This window comes from Triticum dicoccoides, chromosome 1B, assembly GCF_002162155.2.
Source record: "Triticum dicoccoides isolate Atlit2015 ecotype Zavitan chromosome 1B, WEW_v2.0, whole genome shotgun sequence".
Taxonomy (NCBI): domain Eukaryota; kingdom Viridiplantae; phylum Streptophyta; class Magnoliopsida; order Poales; family Poaceae; genus Triticum; species Triticum dicoccoides.
The window spans coordinates 223,013,906-223,034,880 of NC_041381.1; the positions used below are offsets into that span (position 1 = coordinate 223,013,906).

The 20,975-nt window shown below is 48.1% G+C and overlaps 1 protein-coding gene across 1 annotated transcript; it reads right to left on the reverse strand.

The window, feature by feature from the left end:
• Positions 1-786: 786 nt before the first annotated feature.
• LOC119303930 (protein GRAVITROPIC IN THE LIGHT 1-like) lies at positions 787-2,565 on the reverse strand. The gene has a single exon (XM_037581091.1). The coding sequence runs from the start codon at positions 2,482-2,484 to the stop codon at positions 1,021-1,023; it is 1,464 nt and encodes a 487-aa protein (XP_037436988.1). The 5' UTR covers positions 2,485-2,565; the 3' UTR covers positions 787-1,020.
• Positions 2,566-20,975: the final 18,410 nt, after the last annotated feature.

A 20,975-nucleotide genomic window follows, 5' to 3' on the forward strand; every position in this document is an offset into this window, starting at 1 on the left:
CGGCGATGGTTAAAGTGAAGGAGATCCGGGCGCTGGTGGCATGTATTTCGAACGAGATGCGTGCCTACGGTCGATTCTCGAACATCCGCTAAGCTCTGGTGGTGGCGCCGACGAACCGTTACAGACTGCCGCCGGCCCGCTGCTCGCATCATCTTCCCTCCTTATTCCTCAAGGACTGTCTCACCGCTGACGACAGTGAGAGGAACTCTACATCGACAGTCATATCACTCTTCAGAAGTACTGGAATTGGAATATTGGGTCGTCCGTGATGCCGAAAATATGAGAGTGCAGACATCCTCAATATACAACAGAAAAAGGTCATCAATAGCGGGCAAGAATTATGGGCTATCGACCGTCTATAATTCTATCGGCCGACTAATTATCTCTCCTTCTTTGTCTCAAAATTTTTATCTCCCCTTCTCTTCCTTTCACCTAAAAATCAAATATCCCAATTGGCACCTCTTATAAACGGTTGACTGTACATCATTGTACATGCCATTATATGGAACACATATTTGTTCGCCCACGCTTTACTTGAGATCCATTATGCCTGCCTATATGGGGTTCATGTGCGCGCTCCCTCCCGTTCCATCTCTCTCTCTCTCTCCGCCCCATGTACACATACATCTTTTGCCAATCTCTTTTCCGGCTTTGCGACAAAGATCAAGTGGAATGTACACATTTCTGATCTAGATCAGCTCGCTCTCAACGTGCCAAAAAGTTGGTGGATTCAATTTCATTTGGACCATGCTGCACAGTGGGAACACCAAAAGTACATTGCATCTTGAACCAAAATGCGATTTGTATTATGCTCATATTGCGACATCTCAGTACATCGATACCATGGTAGACAAATACATAGATACATTATGCATACAACTAGTAACATACTACCTGTCCAAAAAATAGAACTAATAACATACCCACATACATTCTTGTCCATCCAGCTGCCGGCCGGCGACCATGCCGCCGCCTGGAATGTCTGCCATGGCCTAGAAAAGCAACGTGGTGATTCCATCATCACGTATGTCGCGCGGGGCGCGAGAGGTATACTCGGGATTGCATCACTGACCGCCCGACTATGAACCCCGGCACAACGGTGAACCCGACGACGCGGTTCCCGGCCAGAGCCAGTGACATGCCGGCACCGTCTTCCTCGTCCATGTCGCTTACGCTCTCCATATAGACCTCCGAGAACCGGTCCCCGGCCCGTGCCTGGAAGATGGACGCGCCGTCGTCGCCGCCATCGAACGCGAAGAACAGGCAATGCAGTAACCAGACGCGGCGCGCCATCTCGGCGAACTCGGCAAACCACGCCGTCTCCGGGAACGCCGCCCCGGCGTTCAGCAGAGCGCGCTGCACTGGCCTTCCGAAGAACGCCATTTCCATCCGCTCGTGAACTACAGAAATGTACCTGTCCCGCAAGAACTTGCCTAGCGTGCTCCACCGTGAGCTCCCCGCGTCAAGGAGCGTGGAAGCCGGCACTGTCTTGAGCTCCGCGAACTCTTCGAAGAAGCGGCGCTGGTCGTAGGAGCCCCGTTCCTGCAAATGATTCAGACCGAAGTCTCTCCGGTGGAAGTTTGTGAACATCTTCAGCGTGATGTAGGACTCGAGCGCGAACTTGGCGTCGCCGGCATGGCGCAACGGGACGCTCGGGTGCACCGCACCAGCGGCCGCAGCGGGATCCCAGCCGGCTAGCCGCATTTCGTCGAGCATTGACCTGGCGAAGGAGCGGACGGACTTGACGGAGAGGCGCAACGCGGTGAGGAAGTGAGTGGCGTTGAGGCCGGAGAAGTGAAGGTCGTCAAGCGTGACGAGCGTGCGACCGGGGTGGACACGCTCCTCCAGTGCGCGCGTGGCGCGGAGCTCGTCGGCGAGCTCGTCCCTGGCGCGCTGCGCTTCGGCGTCCCGCGCGCGCAGCTCCGTCTCCAGCTTGCGCGCCGTGATCTCATACGTCCGAATGAGGTGGCGCTGCTCGTTGGCGATTGCGGCGGGGCCCGCCTCCGCGTTCTTGGCGGCGCCGACCGGGTCCCTGACGTACTGCCTCCTGTGGTCCAAGAGCTTGCCGAGCTCCACGACCAACGCGGCGTCCGCCGACTGTATCGCCTCGGCGTCGTAGGGGTGCTGGGCGAGCTGCAGCCGAGCGTACGACGCCTTCACCGCGGAAACCTCGACGAAAAGGTTCGCGACAAACGCATGCGCGTCCGCCGCCGGCACCGGAGACTGGCGCGGCGCGCCCTTCTTCTTGGTGGCAGTCTTGAACAGCGCGTCGAGGGAGTAGGCGGCAGCCATGTTCCCAGAGAGCTTGAGCTGGCTGAGCGAGTTGATGGAGCTGTCGAGGGACTCGTCGTACACATCGCTGGCCACAGAATACGCCACGCCCGACCCCGCCGGCGAGCGCTTGCGGCGGAGGAGCCTCGCAAGCCTCCGCGCGAGGCCCCCCGCCTTCTGCTGCGGCAGCTCGGCCGCCATTAGCGTCTCCATTGCCGCTGCTGGTACTGCCTTGCTCTCACCCTCTCACGCCTCACTAGCTAGCTTCCTCCCGTTGTGTGGAGACTGGAGAGAAGAGAAGAGAACAGAGGGAAATGGAAATGAATGGGATTAGTTAGTACTCTGTTACTTGGATGCTGTCATGGGAGTGGTATCATGTATTAAGGGGCCTGGTACTGTGACAGAGTAGAATAATTAGTAAAGAAATTAGGGATGCTGTCATGCACCGTGCCCTGATTATTTAACTGGTCTGTCGGACTGTGGTACAGATGGGGACGTGTTTTCGGTGCACCCTGGCGTGATTTTGCTCGTAGTAGTTTACTATTTCCTCCGTTCCTAATGTAGTGCCTATAGATTTTTACAAAAGTCAAACATTATAAACTTTGACCACGTTTATAGAGAAAAGTAGGTACATCTAGAATACCAAATGCACATCATTGGATACATTGTGAGTTATATTTTCAGAATGTATATATTTGATATTGTAGATGTAGACAGTCTTCTCTATACATTTGGTCAAAGTTGACAACGTTTGACTTCTACAAAAATCTATAGGCATTACATTATAAAATGGAGGGAGTACTCCCCTCTATTCACAAATACTCCTCATATAAAAGAACGGAGGGAGTACAAGAAGTACATTTGTGAATGGAGTATTTTTTGGGTGGAGGGAGGACGGATGGTATGCTTTATTATCTAATTTTACCAGCATCGGATTCGGATTACAAGTTTGATATATTAGAAAAACGAAAAAACTAACGTCCACACGTGTGACATCTTGTACATCGTCCATCATCACTCATTTTGCGACGTATGGACAGATAACATCAGCAGGAATCTTTTTGATTATCGGCTTAAAAAATGTTTTATCCCCTAATTAAAAAATTGAATTAAAAATCCATTTTCACGTTTAAATCCGTCTCGACGATATCTTCAAAACTAGACTCCATGTTGATATATTTCGACGAAATTTTTTTTGTCCAAAAGTTGACATGATGTTTACACTGTAGTTGTCATAGTGCTTAAACTAAAGTTGTCATGTGGCAATTTTAGTTTGTAGAGCATGAAAATTTTAATTTTTTGATGATGGCAATTCCAATACCTTGACCATGAAAATTAATTTTTGTATTAACTATGGGAATTTTAAGTGCATGTATCATGGCAATTTTAGTTTATGGTCCATGGCAAGTCTAGTTTCTTAATTCCCCGTTTTATAATATGTCAAAATTTACTTTTAAATGTAAAAGAAAATAGCTGAAACATATCATGGCAACTTCAATGTAAACATCATGACAATTCATATGCAATAGACATGTCAACTTTTAACCCCAAAAAAATTTGGTCAAAATATATTGATATGAGATTTTGTTTCGAAGATCTCGTCGCGAGGGATTTAATGATGAAAACGGATCTTCAATCGGATTTTTCATTTAAGAGATAAAACATTTTAAAAACTGAAAATTCAAAAAAAATTCCACATACATACATGCGGTGACGTGACGCAGACTATGTGTTATAGGGCGTGTGGCCGAGTTTGGCTCCCACCACACGTGTGAGCGTTAGCGTTGTCCTAGAAAAAGGAACGATTGGAACTCAGCCGGCGTCATCGTGTTTTGTACCGAGGCTATTTTTTGCACTAAGACCTCCTCCAATGCCTAATTATATTAAATGCCTTAACAAGTCAAGTCTCCAATGCAAAGATGCTAAGCTTTTGGGTGCTAGCATGCATTTAATTAGTTGTAGACTCAGAATTATGCTTCCATCTAGGTACACGTGCTTAGCATTGTTTCTTTCTGGGGTCACCATACTACTCTCTCCCTTCTTAACTAGCATGTCACATCAAACTTTTTGCTTAGTTGGTAACCTTAGCACATGTACAAGGTGGAGCATTAGGAGGGCCCTAAGGTTCCACCAGCGCCTCCCTCGAAATCATTAGTCAAGAGTTATCCATTGTAATCGTTACTTTCACCTTCTTTGGTGGTGACAAACAACGAATTGTACGTGTGATATTTGTTGCACCTATGAGTTTTGATGGAATGGGAGGCATGGGTGGATTTTCTTACGAAATATATAACTCCCTAATGTGCCGCATTTTCACATCTCGTCTCGAACTGCTTTTGGCCATTGGATGACGAGCTCGGATATTAACGTCATGGTCAATGCCACGTCAGATGTACCAGGGTTCGTTCTAGTGATCACGTCGTCCGAATGTTTTCACCACACACCAGTCCACCCAACCACTCCACCCACATCACATCTCACGCCTCCCTCTCACTCCCCTCTGCATCTCACTCTCCACCTCCTCCAAGACCGTATGGATCGAGTGGCGCCCGGAGATGAGGCCAGGAGGTGCTAGATCCCGGCCACGAGGCAGGAGACCGTCTGATCTAGGAATAGGGCACCGCCCTGCGCTGCTAGTCCGGGACGAGCGGGGCGGCTCGAGGATGAACATCGGCGGCCATCTCCTTTAATTCGTGGGAGGCGGAGGTCGATGAGGGAGCCGACGACGCTGGTGTTGCTGCTGGTGGAGGAAGCCCCAACGCATGGGCCAAAAGCTCGCACACATCTCGACGAGCAGGGCTAGATGTTTGGCAGCCATGGTATTGGTGTGAAAACCGGTAGACCTCGGGTAGGGGGTCCCGAGCTGTGGATCTCGGACAAATGGTAACAGGAACAAGGAGACAATGTTTTGCCTAGGTTTGGGGCCTCTTAATGGAGGTAAAACCCTACGTTCTGCTCTTGTTTATATTGATATAGATTTATCGAGTACAGAGCTGATCTACCTCGAGATCGTAAGATGTGGTCTAACTCTAGGACTAGCTGAATTATATTGTGTTTTGCTTGTTTTTTACTTCATAGAATATCAGTACCAAACGGAGTCCAAACGCAGCGAAACTTTTTGGAGAATTTTTATGGACCAGAAGGAACAACTTGGGCCAAAGAAGTACCCGATGGGTGCCCCGAGGGGGGCATAACCCACCTGGGCACGCCTGGGGGCCAAAGCGCGCCCAGGTGGGTTGTGCCCACCTCAGTGGCCTCCTGCACCGCCTCTTCGCCCTATAAATACCCTATTCCAAAAATCCTAGGGGAGTCGACGAAACACAATTCCAGCCGCCGCAAGTTCCAGAACCATGAGATCCAATCTAGACACCATCACGGAGGGGTTCATCATCCTCATTGATGCCTCTTCGATGATGTGTGAGTAGTTCATTGTAGACCTACGGGTCCGTAGGCAGTAGCTAGATGTCTTCTTCTCTCTTTTTGATTCCCAATACAATGGTCTATTGGAGATGTATTTGATGTAACTCTTTTTACGGTGTGTTTGTTGGCATCCGATGAACTTTGAGTTTATGATCAGATCTATATTGTCGGATTAAGAGATCCGCAAACCCTTAAGAGGTTCGAACTCTGGGGTGTGTGTGGAAATCTCAACCTACCCAGCTTGCCTACTCGCGATCCTCCTAAGCCTAGCGCCTCGAGCTCAAAGGGACAAAGAGACACAACAGTTTATCCTGGTTCGGGCCACCTTGTGGTGTAATACCCTACTCCAGCGTTTTGGTGGATTGCCTCGGAGGGCTGAGGATGAACTAGTACAATGGATGAACTGGCCTCAGGAGGTGAGGTGTTCTTGGGCTCGCGTGAGCTGGTGTGGTGTGAGCTAGTTCGACCTGTCTTACCTCTATGGTGGTGGCTAGTCCTATTTATAGTGGCCTTGGTCCTCTTCCCAAATGTTAGCGGGAAGGGATCCCACAACGGCCGGATTTGAAAGGGTACAAGTAGTACATCTTATCCTGACAAAAGTAGTCTTTGCCTGCGAAAAGCCTCTGGTCGTGACGCTGCGGTGGGCTCATCGATGGCCTCCGTCCTGCCATCTTGGTGGTCTTGGTCTCGTTGCACCTGAATGGAAACCTTTGGCTGATTCCTTGGGACTCCGCGCCTGTGGCTTTCCTCCTTGGCACCAAAGAGGAAACCTGGGCTCTGTGCCCGCCTGGCGCCCGCCTGGCCTTGGTCGTCATGGCTCACGTCAGCTGAGCCTCGTGAGGTGAACCTTGCATAGAACTCTCCGTCCCTCGGGAGCCAGCCTGGTGAGGCCGGTCCCCTCGGGGGTCTTGACGTTGTCCGCCTCGCGAGGGTCTTGAGTTGTTGATGCTGAAGCCGGGCCGTACCAGGCCGTTGATAGAGCCACACGGTGGGCTGCAGGCAGGCAGGGCTGGATACCCCCATATCCAGGACGCCGACAATAGCCCCCGGGCCCAAGGCGCGCTCGGACTTGGCTTCCAGGTGAAGCCAAAGGGCAAGTGCGGAGCGCCGCGGGCACTAACCGCCTGCGTCCTTGATGACGCGTGATGATTGATGGGACGTGGGCGACTCCGCTCCCCCATGCTGCCTCGGCAACTATTTCCATCTGACAAAAGGGCTACCGTCCGCCGCCAGGACTTCATCGCCTCTTCTATGTCTTGCTCCAGATCCCCTTCTCCTAGCAGCAGAAGAACTAACCAGATCTTCCGATTCCCCCCCCCCAATATCTTCCTCAATGGCCGCTGAGAAGACCACGGCCTCTGCCTCGGTTGCCGGCTCCGCTTGGTACGAGCCAGCGCTGCTTGCGCCCTGCGTGGCCGGGGAGAAGCTCCAGACCGTGCTTCTCCTGACGGCGAGCGAAGACAAGAGTGGAAGGAGACGACGCTCCGGGTCGCCACCGCTGCGCCAGAGCCCGCGAACAACACTTTCTTCCCCTTCTTCCTGCACAACGTCTACTTGGGGCTGGTGCCCCCATTCTCCCGCTTCTTCTATGTTGTTCTTCACCACTATGGCCTCCACACGCTCCACATTCATGCCAACTCCATCCTCCTCCTGTCCATTTTTGCCTTCTATTGTGAGGCGTTCGTGGGGGTGATGCGCTCCGTCGCCATGCTTCGCCACTTCTTCTATCTTCACATGACTGGCGAACATCCGGTTGGGTGCATCAGCTTCGTCGCGGCGCGGGGCGGTAACGCGATCTCCCGCACCGGGAAGAAGGTAGAGGATGATGTGAAGAGGTGGGTTCTGATGGATGCCAAGTGCTCCTAGAGCTTGTTGGAGCCGCCGACCAAACTCCCCATCTCCGAGAAGGGGTGGTACTCTGAGAAGATCACTGACCTTTCTTGACACCGTTGGTGAAGAAGATGGAGGAGGACCTGAGGAGCGAGAAGCTGACGGGGGCCATGTTCATCAAGGAGTTCTTGAGGCAGTGCATAGCGCTGCTCCAAGACCGCTCCCACCCCCTATGGAAGTTTGGTGGTGTTGATGACAAGTCCGCCTGTGTCAGGACGCCCTTCCTGAAGAGGAGCTGAGCGAGGTGTTGCTCTACTTGACGGGGAAGGATCCGAGCGATCCTCCAGAAGATTGTCTCGCGCTATACTGCCGGTATGACGGCGAGGAGGTTGCCGCCGCTATGCCGGTCTTCAACGAGTTTGGGCTTGTGCGGGCGGGGCCTTCCTCGCCGCCTACCGCCTTGGTGCACCTATCCTCCAACGACCAATCCTCCGAGGCCACCGAGGATGTGGTTGTGGAAGAATCCTTTGCTCCGCGGCAGAGGGAGCTCCTCCGCGACTTCCCTAACGATGATGATGATGAGCCTCCGGTGGTGGAGGTGCCACACCCTTCTGGAGTCACTACGAGACTTGGGGTGTCCTCTTCGAAGCAGCCCAAGCGAGCGGCCACGAAGAAGGGCAAGACCACGCTGATTCCTCCGTGCAGCGTTCCGCCTTTGTCGACGACGTCCCAAGCGGCACCAACCGCGAGCTCTCTTGCTCTCAGGAGTTCAGCACCGGCTGCCCCGCCTCAGCGCCCGCTGCTGAGCCTGAAGAGGAACTATGTCTTCACTGGCCAGTAAGTCTCTTCCTGATCCTTGTTTGTTGATTCCTGGAGCAATGCTTAGCGTCTTCGTTTGTCATTAGGCAGCAGCTGTCGAAGAAGCAGAGAGAGGACGCGGAGGTCACCGCGGTCGGGGTCACTGAGGTGGCCGCCACGACCCTGTCGAAGGAGAATGTCGCGGCCCCGCAGCTTCGGTGGTGATGCCGTCTCCCCAGGGCATGGAAGCCCGCCCTTAGGAGGTGCCGGAGCCTTTGGCGGGGCTGACCCCGCCGGTGCCCATCCTTGCTGCAGCTGCTGAGGTCGCCCAGCCTCCGGAGCCCCCGGTCCTTCCTGAGGCTGAGGTTTCTTCTATCTTGGCACTGAGGGCGTCTTCTCCCCTGCCCAGCGCGTGGCCGAGCCGCGACACTCCTGCTACCTTTAGGGCCCTGGAGGAGGCAAGGGTGGCATTGGACCTCCTCCAGGGTGAACTTCGGGGCCCGGATTGTCGCTCGGCGCAGGGACGCCTGGGCTGATTTCTGGTTGGCTTCAAGCCGACGCGTCTGTCCGCGCGGCCTGGGATTCTGCGGAGGAAGCCCAGAAGGTGCTCAGGGTGCTGTCCACTATGCGCAACTTGGCGCGGAAGGAGGCCACGGAAGCTGAGGGTCAGTGCCGCGTGGCGGACGCTGAACCGAGGGCTCTTCAGGATTGGCAGGCTACCCAGGCCAGCAGCTCCAGGAGCGTGAGGAGAAGCTGAAGGCCCAGGAGGCTGCCGTCGCTGATCGAGACGCCGAGGTGAAGAAGGCGGTGTTGGAGCAGGCTGCAGAGGGCGACTGACTGACGAAGCTGAAGGAGGAGGTGGGGGCGGCCCAAGCAGCCCTTGCCGAGGCCAAGAAGGTGGCCACCATGGAGCGCAGCACCCTTTCCTCCCTCGAGGCACGTTTCCACAAGGCTCAGAAGTTGCTCTTTGGGGACGATTCCTTGAAGAAGGTGGCGGCAATGACCTCGAGGGAGAGCCCTACTGCTCTGCTTCCTGAAGTCTTGGCAGTGCTCGAAGATGTCGTCGACGGGTTTGCCTCCCTGGTGGAAAGCGAGGGGCGCTCACTTTCTTCCCCGGCTCTTACTTGCGTCTTCAGCCATCTTTATCTCCAGAATGCCGGCTTCGACCTCTCCTCCTTTCTTACTCCGATGGATTCGGACTCCTAGGATGCTGCTGCCGCTGCCGTGAAGAGCTCCGTGGACGCCATGCTGAGTAAGTTCCTGGCCATCGGTCCTCCGACCGAGGTCGATGGAATGGGTGACGCGCCTGGCGACGAGGCTCCGCTGGCGGGCGACGGTGGCGCCCAGGTCTGAAGAGGTGGCTTGGTGACTCTATTTTTCCTTGTCCGCCCTGCATCATGTAGCATGCCTTGGGGAGGCGTTTAAAACTGTTTGCTTGGAACAATATGTTTTGTGATAATTAGATTATGTTCCCTCGACTTCTCCATTTGCTTTGTTGTTCTGCATCGGCAGAGCCCGGCCCCGTGCCTATCTCAGTCGCCGTTAGGTCGTCCGGATCACCAGGACGAGCCCAAGGGGTGAGAGGCTACGTGACCAGTTAGGCTCCTGAGGCATGGTGCTCAGGAGTCCTCCTTGACGTACGAACAACTTAGGAAAAGGTGCAGGGGCAAGCCCTTGTGTTCTGCGTTGACAGGGCCCGGCTGAGGGAGTCCTGGATTGGGGGGTATCCGGACAGCCGGACTATATACTTTGTCCGGACTATTGAAGCGTGAAGATACAAGACTCAAGACTCCGTCCCGTGTCCGGTGGGGACTCTCCTTTGTGTGGAAGACAAGCTTGGCGATCTGGATATTGTATTTCCTTCCTTGTAACCGACTCCATGTAAACCCTAGCCCTCTCCGGTGTCTATATAAACCGGAGAGGTTGGTCCTTAGGAGGCCGATCACAATTACAATCATAATCATCATAGGCTAGCTTCTAGGGTTTAGCCTCTACGATCTCGTGGTAGATCTACTCTTGTACTACTCATATCTTCAATATTAATCAAGCAGGAAGTAGGGTTTTACCTCCATCGAGAGGGCCCAAACCTGGGTAAACATTGTGTCCCTTGCTTCCTGTTACCATCAGCCTAAGACGCACAGATCGGGACCCCCTACCCGAGATCCGCCGGTTTTGACACCGACATTGGTGCTTTCATTGAGAGTTCCTCTGTGTCGTTGCTGCAAGGCTCGATGACTCCTTCAATCATCATCAACGACACGGTCCAAGGTGAAACTTTTCTCCCCGGACAGGTCTTTGTGTTCGGCGGCTTCGCGCTGCGGGCTAATTTGCTTGGCCATCTGGAGCAGATCGATAGCTACGCCCCTGGCCACTGATACGTCTCCAACATATCTACTTTTCCAAACACTTTTGCCCTTGTTTTGGACTCTAACTTGCATGATTTGAATGAAACTAACCCGGACTGACGATGTTTTCAGCAGAACTACCATGATGTTGTTTTATGTCTAGAAAAGAAAAGTTCTCGGAATGTCCTGGAAATCAACGGAGGCACTTTTCAGAATTAATAAGAATTTTTGGCGAAAGAATGAAGGCCAGGGGGCCCACGGGCTGTCCACGAGACAGGCCCCCCTAGGGCGCGCCCTCCTATCTCGTGGCCCCCCTGGATACCTCCCGACCTCAACTCCAACTCCATATATACCGTCTCGGGGAGAAAAAAATCAAGGAGAAAGTTTCATCGCGTTTCACGACATGGAGCCGCCGCCAAGCCCTAATCTCTCTCAGGAGGGCTGATCTGGAGTCCGTTCGGGGCTCTAGAGAGGGGGATTCGTCGCCGTCGTCATCATCAACCATCCTCCATCACCAATTTCATGATGCTCACCGCCGTGCGTGAGTAATTCCATCGTAGGCTTGCTGGACGGTGATGGGTTGGATGAGATTTACCATGTAATCAAGTTAGTTTCGTTAGGGTTTGATCCCTAGTATCCACTATGTTCTGAGATTGATGTTGCTATGACTTTGCTATGCTTAATGCTTGTCACTAGGCTTGCTGGACGGTGATGGGTTGGATGAGATTTACCATGTAATCAAGTTAGTTTCGTTAGGGTTTGATCCCTAGTATCCACTATGTTCTGAGATTGATGTTGCTATGACTTTGCTATGCTTAATGCTTGTCACTAGGGCCCGAGTGCCATGATTTCAGATCTAAACCTATTATGTTTTCATGAATATATGTGTGTTCTTGATCCTATCTTGCAAGTCTATAGTCACCTATTATGTATTATGATCCGACAACCCCGAAGTGACAATAATCGGGATACTTCTCGGTGATGACCGTAGTTTGAGGAGTTCATGTATTCACTATGTGTTAATGCTTTGTTCCGGTTCTCTATTAAAAGGAGGCCTTAATATCCGGTTCTCTATTAAAAGGACTACTTGGATAGTTGTGCTGGTTGTGTTTTCAGGGAAAGAACAGTCAACGAAGCTGAAATATTATTGAATAATATGTTGACTAATGAAAATAATTGGACTCTTCCCGAGCCAGTTCCTGAAGTAATTCCTGAACCAATTGAGCCAACTCCTAAGCCTATTCCTAAACCCACTCCGAAGAAGAGAGGTGTTTTATTTCTCAGTCCTGAAGATATGCAAGAGGCAAAGAAATCAATGAAAGAAAAAGGTATTAAGGCTAAGGATGTTAAGAATTTACCTTCTATTGAAGAAATACATGGTCTTAATTTACCGCCTGAAGAACCACATTGTCTTGATAACCCGACACAGGTAGTGAAGGTAAATTCTCTCTATAGATATGATAAAGTTGAAGTACCCTCTACTAAATTTCATAGCCCATGCTTAGATGAATTTGATGACTTTATGGCTAGACAAGAAAGTTTTAATGCTTATGTTGGTAGAGAGTTAAAGAATAATGCTTTCGAGATAGGATGCGTAAGTGATAATCTAGCTAGAGTTAAAGATGAACCATGTTAGCAAATATGCTTCTATGGTTGCTACTCAAGCTGAGCAAGTACTTAAAGCTCAAAATGATTTGCTTGAGGAATTAAATAATAAAAATGACTTTGCTGTCATAGTGGCTACTAGAACTGGTAGAATGACTCAGGAACCTTTGTATCCTGAAGGCCACCCTAAGAGAATCGAGCAAGATTCTCAGAGAAATAATTTAGAGGCACCTAGTTCTTCTAAAAAGAAGAAAAAGAAAAACGATAGGTCTTTCTAGTGAACCTACTATAGACACACCTGAGAATCCCAATGATATTTCTATTTCTGATGCTGAAACACAATTAGGTGATGAACATGAACCTAGTGAAAATGTTAATGATAATGTTCATGTTGATTCTCAACCTAGCAAAGACAATGATGTAGAAATTGAACCTGCTGTTGATCTTGATAACCCACAATCAAAGAATCAATGTTATGATAAGAGAGATTTTGTTGCTAGGAAGCACGGTAAAGAAAGAGAACCATGAGTTCAGAAACCCATGCCCTTCCCTCCTAAACCATCCAAGTCAAAGGATGATGAGGATTTTGAGCGCTTTGCTGAAGTGATTAGACCCATTTTCTTACGTATGCGCTTAACTGATATGCTTAAAGTAAATCCTTATGCTAAGTATATGAAGGATATCATCACAAATGAAAGAAAGATACCGGAAGCTGAAATTTCCACCATGCTTGATAATTACACTTTTAAGGGTGGAATACCAAAGAAACTTGGAGATCCGGGTGTTCCAACTATACCATGCTCTATTAAAAGAAATTATGTTAGAACTGCTTTATGTGATCTTGGAGCCAGTGTTAGTGTTATGCCTCTCTCTTTATATCGTAGACTTGAATTGAATAAGTTGACACCTACTGAAATATCTTTGCAAATAGCTGATAAATCAACTGCTATACATGTCGGTATTTGTGAGGATGTGCCTGTTGTGGTTGCAAATGTCACTATCTTAACGGACTTTGTTATTCTTGATATTCCTGAGGACGATAGTATGTCTATTATCCTTGGTAGACCTTTTCTTAATATTGCAGGGGCTCTTATTGATTGCAACAAAGGTAATGTCACTTTTCATGTTAATGGTAATGAGCATACGGTACACTTTCCGAGGAAACAATCTCAAGTTCATAGCATCAATTCTATTGAAAAAGTTCCAACTATCATTTTTGGAGGTTTTGAATTTCCTCTACCTACTGTCAAGAAAAAGTATGATATTCTTATTGTTGGCGATTTTCATATCCCCGTTGAGGTAACTTAGTGTTATTCGAAATTTCTCCGGTTCCGTGTTATTCGGAATGAGCTTGTTAACAAGACTTGATCAACCTTGTTAGTGGATTCATTTTGATGATCACGAGATGGATGAAACTAGAAGGCACAACCTTCTGTACCCTCTTTTTACTTTCTGTTATTTAGAATAAATAAAGCAAAAATAATATTATCCGTCTGTTTTCTGAATTATCCATGCATTAAAAAATAGTCCAAAAATAAAAGTGCTCCAAATGCCCTGCAAATTTAGTATGATTTTTTCTGGGATATTTGAGGTTTTTAGGCACTGAAAACACTGAAAAGGGGCAATCACCAGGCCACGAGAGAGGAGGGCGTGCCACCCCTGTAGGGCGCGCCCCCTGTCTCGTGGGCCCCTGGTGGGCCCCCTCCACTTATGCCATCACCCACACACTTCATCTTCTACCCAAAAAATCCCCATCCAGCTCAAGCCCGAGTTCTAGCTTGTTTTGCTGCGATTTTCGATCTCTTAGCTCAAAGCTCCATTCACAAAACTGCTTTGGGAGATTGTTGCTTGGTATGTGACTCCTCCATTGGTCCAATTAGTTTTTGTTCTAGTGCTTTATTCATTGCAATTTTTTGCTGCATAGGTGACCATGTTCTTGAGCTTGCATGTTAAATTTTTGAGGTCCCTAGCAATCCCAATGCATGATATAGGCTCTAGGCACTTGTAGGAGTAGTTGCTACCATTCTTGTTTAGTTTTATTCACTTTTATTTTGAAGTTACTAAAATTTCAGAAATTTTCAGAAAAAGAAATATGCGTAGAAGAATGTACCAAGGTGGTTCCTCGGCAAAGAAAGGGCCCAGGATTGCTATACGTGAACAAGATGTTAATTTGCCGAGGAACGCAAATGTACGGGCTTGTGAGTGGCCATCCGATGATTTTATGGTTGAAGCAGGCTTCAAGGGGGAATTTGACGCGTATGTGCGTAATGCCGAGCTTGAGGACTTCTTACAAGATAAGTGTCCTCAAAATTATCAACTAACTGATTCCTTTGTGCGGAGGTTCGAATATATTTCTTCGCGTAATTCTCCTAGTGTTGTGTTTGATATTTATGATACATCTTATACCATGGATTTAGAGGATTTTACAACTGCTTGCAAACTCCCTCAGTGGGGTGATATTAATAATCCTCCCAAATCTGAAGTTAGAGATTTTCTTGCTAGTATTACTGTGGGAGAATCTAGGGACGTAACACAAGCTACCATAGGGAGCATCCATTTTCCTGCTATACATTACTTTGCTCTCTTTATTGGTAGATGCATCAATGGTAAGGACGAAGTATGTCACATGTGTGCTCCTGATCTTTGTGTCCTCAAGAGTGCTATGTCAGGTTATAGAGGTTATAACTTGGGGGCAATAGTTGCACGTAGGTTGCATAATAATAATAAAAAGGGAGATTTCTTTAGAGGAATTTATGCAACCCATGTGGCTAATTTTCTTAATATAGCTCCACGAGAGGGGGATATGATTGTACCTCCTGTTTATTTGGATAAAGAAGCTATGTTTGATCATCATTTTCTTGAGAGGAATGAACAATTCCTACATTATCGACTAACCTATAACAGAGCAACGTCGTCCCTGTTAATCTTCCTGCTCCCTACCTTTTTGATTATCAGACAAAAGGAAGATATGTTGTCACCAGGGAAGAAGCCACTGAATATGAGAGAGGAATGGAGGCAGCTAGCCAACACACTGCTGCTCAGGAGGTGGTTGCCTCTGCATCTCAGTACTACCCCGACTATTCTTATGGATATCAGCCAGGCGGTCATTGGTATTAGACCAACTTAGACCAAAAGCCTAAGCTTGGGGAGTACGTATTTCTCACCAACTTTACATTCATGTTCACACACTAGTCGTCGGTGATCATACTCTTTCATTGTATTATCCATGTCAGTTTAAATTTCTTTTTCTAGTTTTCTTCTTGTGTGTTTGATAAACCTTTAGAAAAACCAAAAAGGTTAGTTAGTTTAATTTCCTTGCCTGTAGTAGAAATTAAAATGAAAATCCAAAAAGATTTCTTGTTCTTCTTTTACTTGTTGGGAGCTTTCCCGTGTAAATAGTTTTATTTTCTTTTCTTTCTTTTGGGGGTCGAGAAGACCATATTGAAAATGCTTAGTGGCTCTTATATGCATGATTGCTTACTTAATCTAGAGACCATATTACTTGTCTTCTCTGTTGAGTTGAATGCTTGCAAATTCCAGCTTAGTCCAATGCACGTGCACTCTTATTATTATACACATCGTTCGGTCGTGCAAGTGAAAGGCAATAATGACGATATATGATGGACTTATTGGGATGAGAAAAGCCGGTATGAACTCGACCTCTCTTGTTTTTTGTAAATATGATGATTTATCGTTCCTGAGTTAACTATTATGAAGCAAACATATTTGCAATGACATTTAGAGATTATAGTTGCTTGTGCCATGCTTGATTAGCTATGAGTTATAATGGTTTACCTTGCGTGCCAACATGCTATTAGAATGATTATGATGTGATATGATGGGATGGTATCCTCCTTTGAATGTATTAAGTGACTCGACTTGGCACATGTTTACGCATGTAGTTGAATCAAATCAACATAGCCTTCATGATATTTATGTTCATGGTATATTATATCGTACTCATGCTTGTACTCGGTGTAATTTAATTTTAATGCATGTTTACGACTGTTGTCGCTCTCTCAGTTGGTCGCTTCCCAGTCTTTTGCTAGCCTTCACCTGTACTAAGCGGGAATACTGCTTGTGCATACAAACTCCTTAAACCCCAAAGTTGTTCCATATGAGTCCACTATACCTACCTATATGCGGTATTTACCTACTGTTCCATGTAAATTTGCATGTGCCAAACTCCAAACCTTCAAATGAAATTTTGTTTTGTATGCTCGAGCAGCTCATGCTTCAACTAGAGCTGCCTATATCTTCCATGCTAGGTAGGTTATTCTCAAGAGGAGTGGACTCCGCTCCTCATTCACGAGAAAGGGCCAGTAACCGGGATGCCCAGTCCCATGATCGAAAAAGATCAAAGAAAATCAAAATAATTAAACAAAACTCCCCCAGGGCTGTTGTATGTTGGAGGCACTCGTTGTTTCGAGCAAGCCATGGATTGATGCTTGTTGGTGGTTAGGGGAGTATAAACCTTTACCATTCTGTTTGGGAACTGCCTATAATGCATGTAGTATGGAAGATACAACCATCTCATAGTTGTTGTGTTGATAGTGAAAGTATGCCGCTCAAAATGTTATTCACTCTCTATTTTAAAATCGAGCTCTGGTACCTCTACAAATCCCTGCTTCCCTCTATGAAGGGCCTATCTATTTACTTTTATGTTCAGTCATCACCCTTCTTATTAAAAAGCACCCGCTGGAGAGCACACTGTCATTTGCATTCATTATTATTGGTTTATATTGGGTATGACTTAACTGGATCTCTTTTACCATGAATTACAATGTTTAGTCAGTCCTTGATCTTTAAAGGTGCTCTGCATTTATGTTTTGCGGTCTCAAAAAGGGCTAGCGAGATACCATTTTGTTATATCATGTTATGATTATTTTGACAAAGTGTTGTCATCCGAGTTTTATTATTATAGCTCGCTAGCTGATTATGTTATTGATATGAGTAATTGTGAGACCTATCTGTTATTGTTAGTATGGTTAGTTCATAATATTTGCTGAAACTTGAATGCTCGCTTTTCATGTTACAACAACAAGAGCAAACAGAGTTTGTAAAAGTTTTTCTTTATCACTTTCAGTTTATCAACTGAATTGCTTGGGGACAAGCAAAGGTTTAAGCTTGGGGGAGTTGATACGTCTCCAATGTATCTACTTTTCCAAACACTTTTTCCCTTGTTTTGGACTCTAACTTGCATGATTTGAATGAAACTAACCCGGACTGACGCTTTTTTCAGCAGAACTGCCATGATGTTGTTTTATGTGTAGAAAAGAAAAGTTCTTGGAATGTCTTGGAAATGCACGGAGGCACTTTTCAGGATTAATAAGAATTTTTGGCGAAAGAATGAAGGCCAGGGGGCCCACGGGCTGTCCACAAGACAAGGGGGTGCGCCCTCCTATCTCGTGTGCCCCCTGGACACCTCCCGACCTCAACTCCAACTCCATATATATCGTCTCAGGGAGAAAAAAAATCAAGGAGAAAGTTTCATCACGTTTCACGACACGGAGCCGCCGCCAAGTCCTAATCTCTCCCAGGAGGGCTGATCTGGAGTCCGTTCGGGGCTCCGGAGAGGGGGATTCATCGCCGTCGTCATCATCAACCATCCTCCATCACCAATTTCGTGATGCTCACCGTCGTACGTGAGTAATTCCATCGTAGGCTTGCTGGACGGTGATGGGTTGGATGAGATTTACCATGTAATCAAGTTAGTTCTGTTAGGGTTTGATCCCTAGTATCCACTATGTTCTGAGATTGATGTTGCTATGACTTTGTTATGCTTAATGCTTGTCACTACGGCCCGAGTGCCATGATTTCAGATCTGAACCTATTATGTTTTCATGAATACATGTGTGTTCTTGATCCTATCTTGCAAGTCTATAGTCACCTATTATGTGTTATGATCCGACAACCCCGAAGTGACAATAATCGGGATACTTCTCGGTGATGACCATAGTTTGAGGAGTTCATGTATTCACTATGTGTTAATGCTTTGTTCCGGTTCTCTATTAAAAGGAGGCCTTAATATCCCTTAGTTTTCGTAAGGACCCCGATGCAAGGGGAGGGTAGGACAAAAGATGCCATGCAAGTTCTTTTCCATAAGCACGTATGACTATTTACGGAATACATTCCTACATTACATTGATGAACTGGAGCTAGTTCTATATCACCCTATGTTATAACTATTGCAAGAGGAATCACATCCGGCATAATTATCCATCAATGATCCATTGCCTACGAGCTTTTCACATATTGTTCTTCGCTTATTTACTTTTCGTTGCTACTGTTACAACTACTACAAAAACTCAAAAACATTTATCTTTACTTTTGCTACCGCTACTATTACTTTTATACCACTTTTGCTACTAAACACTTTGCTGCAGATACTAAGGTATCCAGGTGTGGTTGAATTGACAACTCAACTGCTAATACTCAAGAATATTCTTTGGCTCTCCTTGTGTCGAATCAATAAATTTGGGTTGAATACTCTACCCTCGAAAGCTGTTGCGATCCCCTATACTTGTGGGTTATCAGCCACGAGATCAGGTTCGGAAACCTGAACTACACGGCGGACATTCGCGGAGACTTGATCTTCGATGGATTCGGGCCTATGCCAGGAGCACCGTACAGTCGCGACGAGCACGGCTTAGACCCGCTGTCGGACAATGCTCGGGATATCACCCCTGCAGTAGCCCCGGACCTAAATCCGGAGCAGGCTGCGTTGCCTAGGGACGGAAGGATGGACCCCGCCCCGCAGGCTGCACACTCATCAGCGGTGGAGCCGAACACAGGTCTCACCTCTATGGAGGCCTGTGACTCTGGAACCCCGGACTCGTATCCGGTTGTTGGTTCCAGTCCGCGCGCTCCCGAGCCAGCCGAGCCAGGTTGGGCTCCGGTAATGGAGTTTACCGTTGCGGATATCTTCCAGCACTCGCCCTTTGGCAACATGCTGAACTCGTTAAAATCTCTCTCTTTGGCAGGAGACTCTTGGCCGAACTATGTCCGGCTCGAGTGGGAAGCAGGCGACGAAGGAATTCGTTGCCCACCCACCACCCTCTTCATTGCCACGGTTGACGATCTAACCAACGTGCTTGACTTCGACTCCGAAGACATCGACAGTATAGACGACGATGCAGGAGAAGCACAAGAACCACCGCTTACAGGACGGTGGGCAGCCACCACGTCATACGACATATACATGGTGGACATGCCTAAGGAGGACGACGGTGACAATACGGAAGATAAAACCCCCGGGCAAAAACCAAAGCGGCGGCGCAGACGCTGTTCCAAATCCAGCAACAGTAAAAATAGCGACAAGAGCGCCAGAAGGATCGATACTCCCGTCAACTACGAAGGCAACAATGACCATATGGACCCAGCGATGGAGCAGGACGAGCCAGGTCACGCCGAACATAGTCTGGAGCAGACGCCCGATCACAATGATCCCGAGGGACGAGTTCATCAAACCGACCCAGCACAAGAATACAATCCGGATGATGATGCATTCATCATCCCGGAAAAACGCGTGGAACGAGATAACCTCCACAGAAAGCTTATGGCCACCACAAGAAGTCTAAAGAAGCAGAAGCAACGGCTAAAGGCCGCACAGGAAACGCTCAATCGCAGGTGGAACAAAGTGCTAGACACTGAAGAAAGATACGACGACGATCGCCATGCAAAGAGCTACCCAAAACACAAGCTACTGCCAGAATTCAACGACGAGGCCGTTCCACCAAAGACCAACACAACAAGGAGGCCGGATGTACCACTACGTAACCGCAATAGAGCAGTAACCGACGTCGCACACGATTTACATGGGCACCTGGATGAGAAAGCCGGTGCGGCTAGATCCATCTACGGATCTAAAGGACACAACCCGATGCGGGACTACGGCCACCAAAACGATTATACAAATCGAATACCAGTTCGAAATAAACACCGGACGCAACAACAGCCGACGGCATGCCACAGCACGCCTAGATACAGAGGGGCTGCTCACCCCCTATGCTTTACCGAAGAAGTACTGGACCATGAATTTCCACAGGGTTTTAAACCTGTGAATATAGAGGCATGCGATGGAATGACAGACCCAGGAGTCTAGATCGAGGATTTTATCCTGCATATACACATGGCTCATGGGGATGACCTCCACGCCATCAAATGCCTTCCCCTCAAGTTGAATGGACCAGCTCGACACTGGTTGAAAAGCCTCCTCGAAAATTCAATTGGGAGTTGGGAGGAACTCGAAGACGCTTTCAGGGCCAATTTTCAAGGGACTTATGTTCGGCCTCCAGATGCGGACGATTTAAGTCACATAATCCAACAGCCCGGACAGTCCACCCGCAAGCTTTGGAACAGATTCCTCACTAAGAAGAATCAAATTGTCGATTGTCCCGATGCTGAAGCCTTAGCGGCATTCAAACATAGCATCCGCGACGAGTGGCTTGCCAGACACCTCGGCCAAGAAAAGCCAAGGACAATGGCAGCCTTAACAAGCCTTATGACCTGCTTTTGCGCGGGTGAGGATAGCCGGTTGGCCCGTAAGGGCACCAGCGACCCAAGCACATCCGAAATAAGGGACGACAATGGGAAGCCACGTCGTAATAAAAACAAATGCCAAAACAAGGAAGAGAGCCCGGAGAACACAATGGTCAATGCCGAATTCAGGGGCTCTCGACCCGATCAGCAAAAGAAGCCATTTAA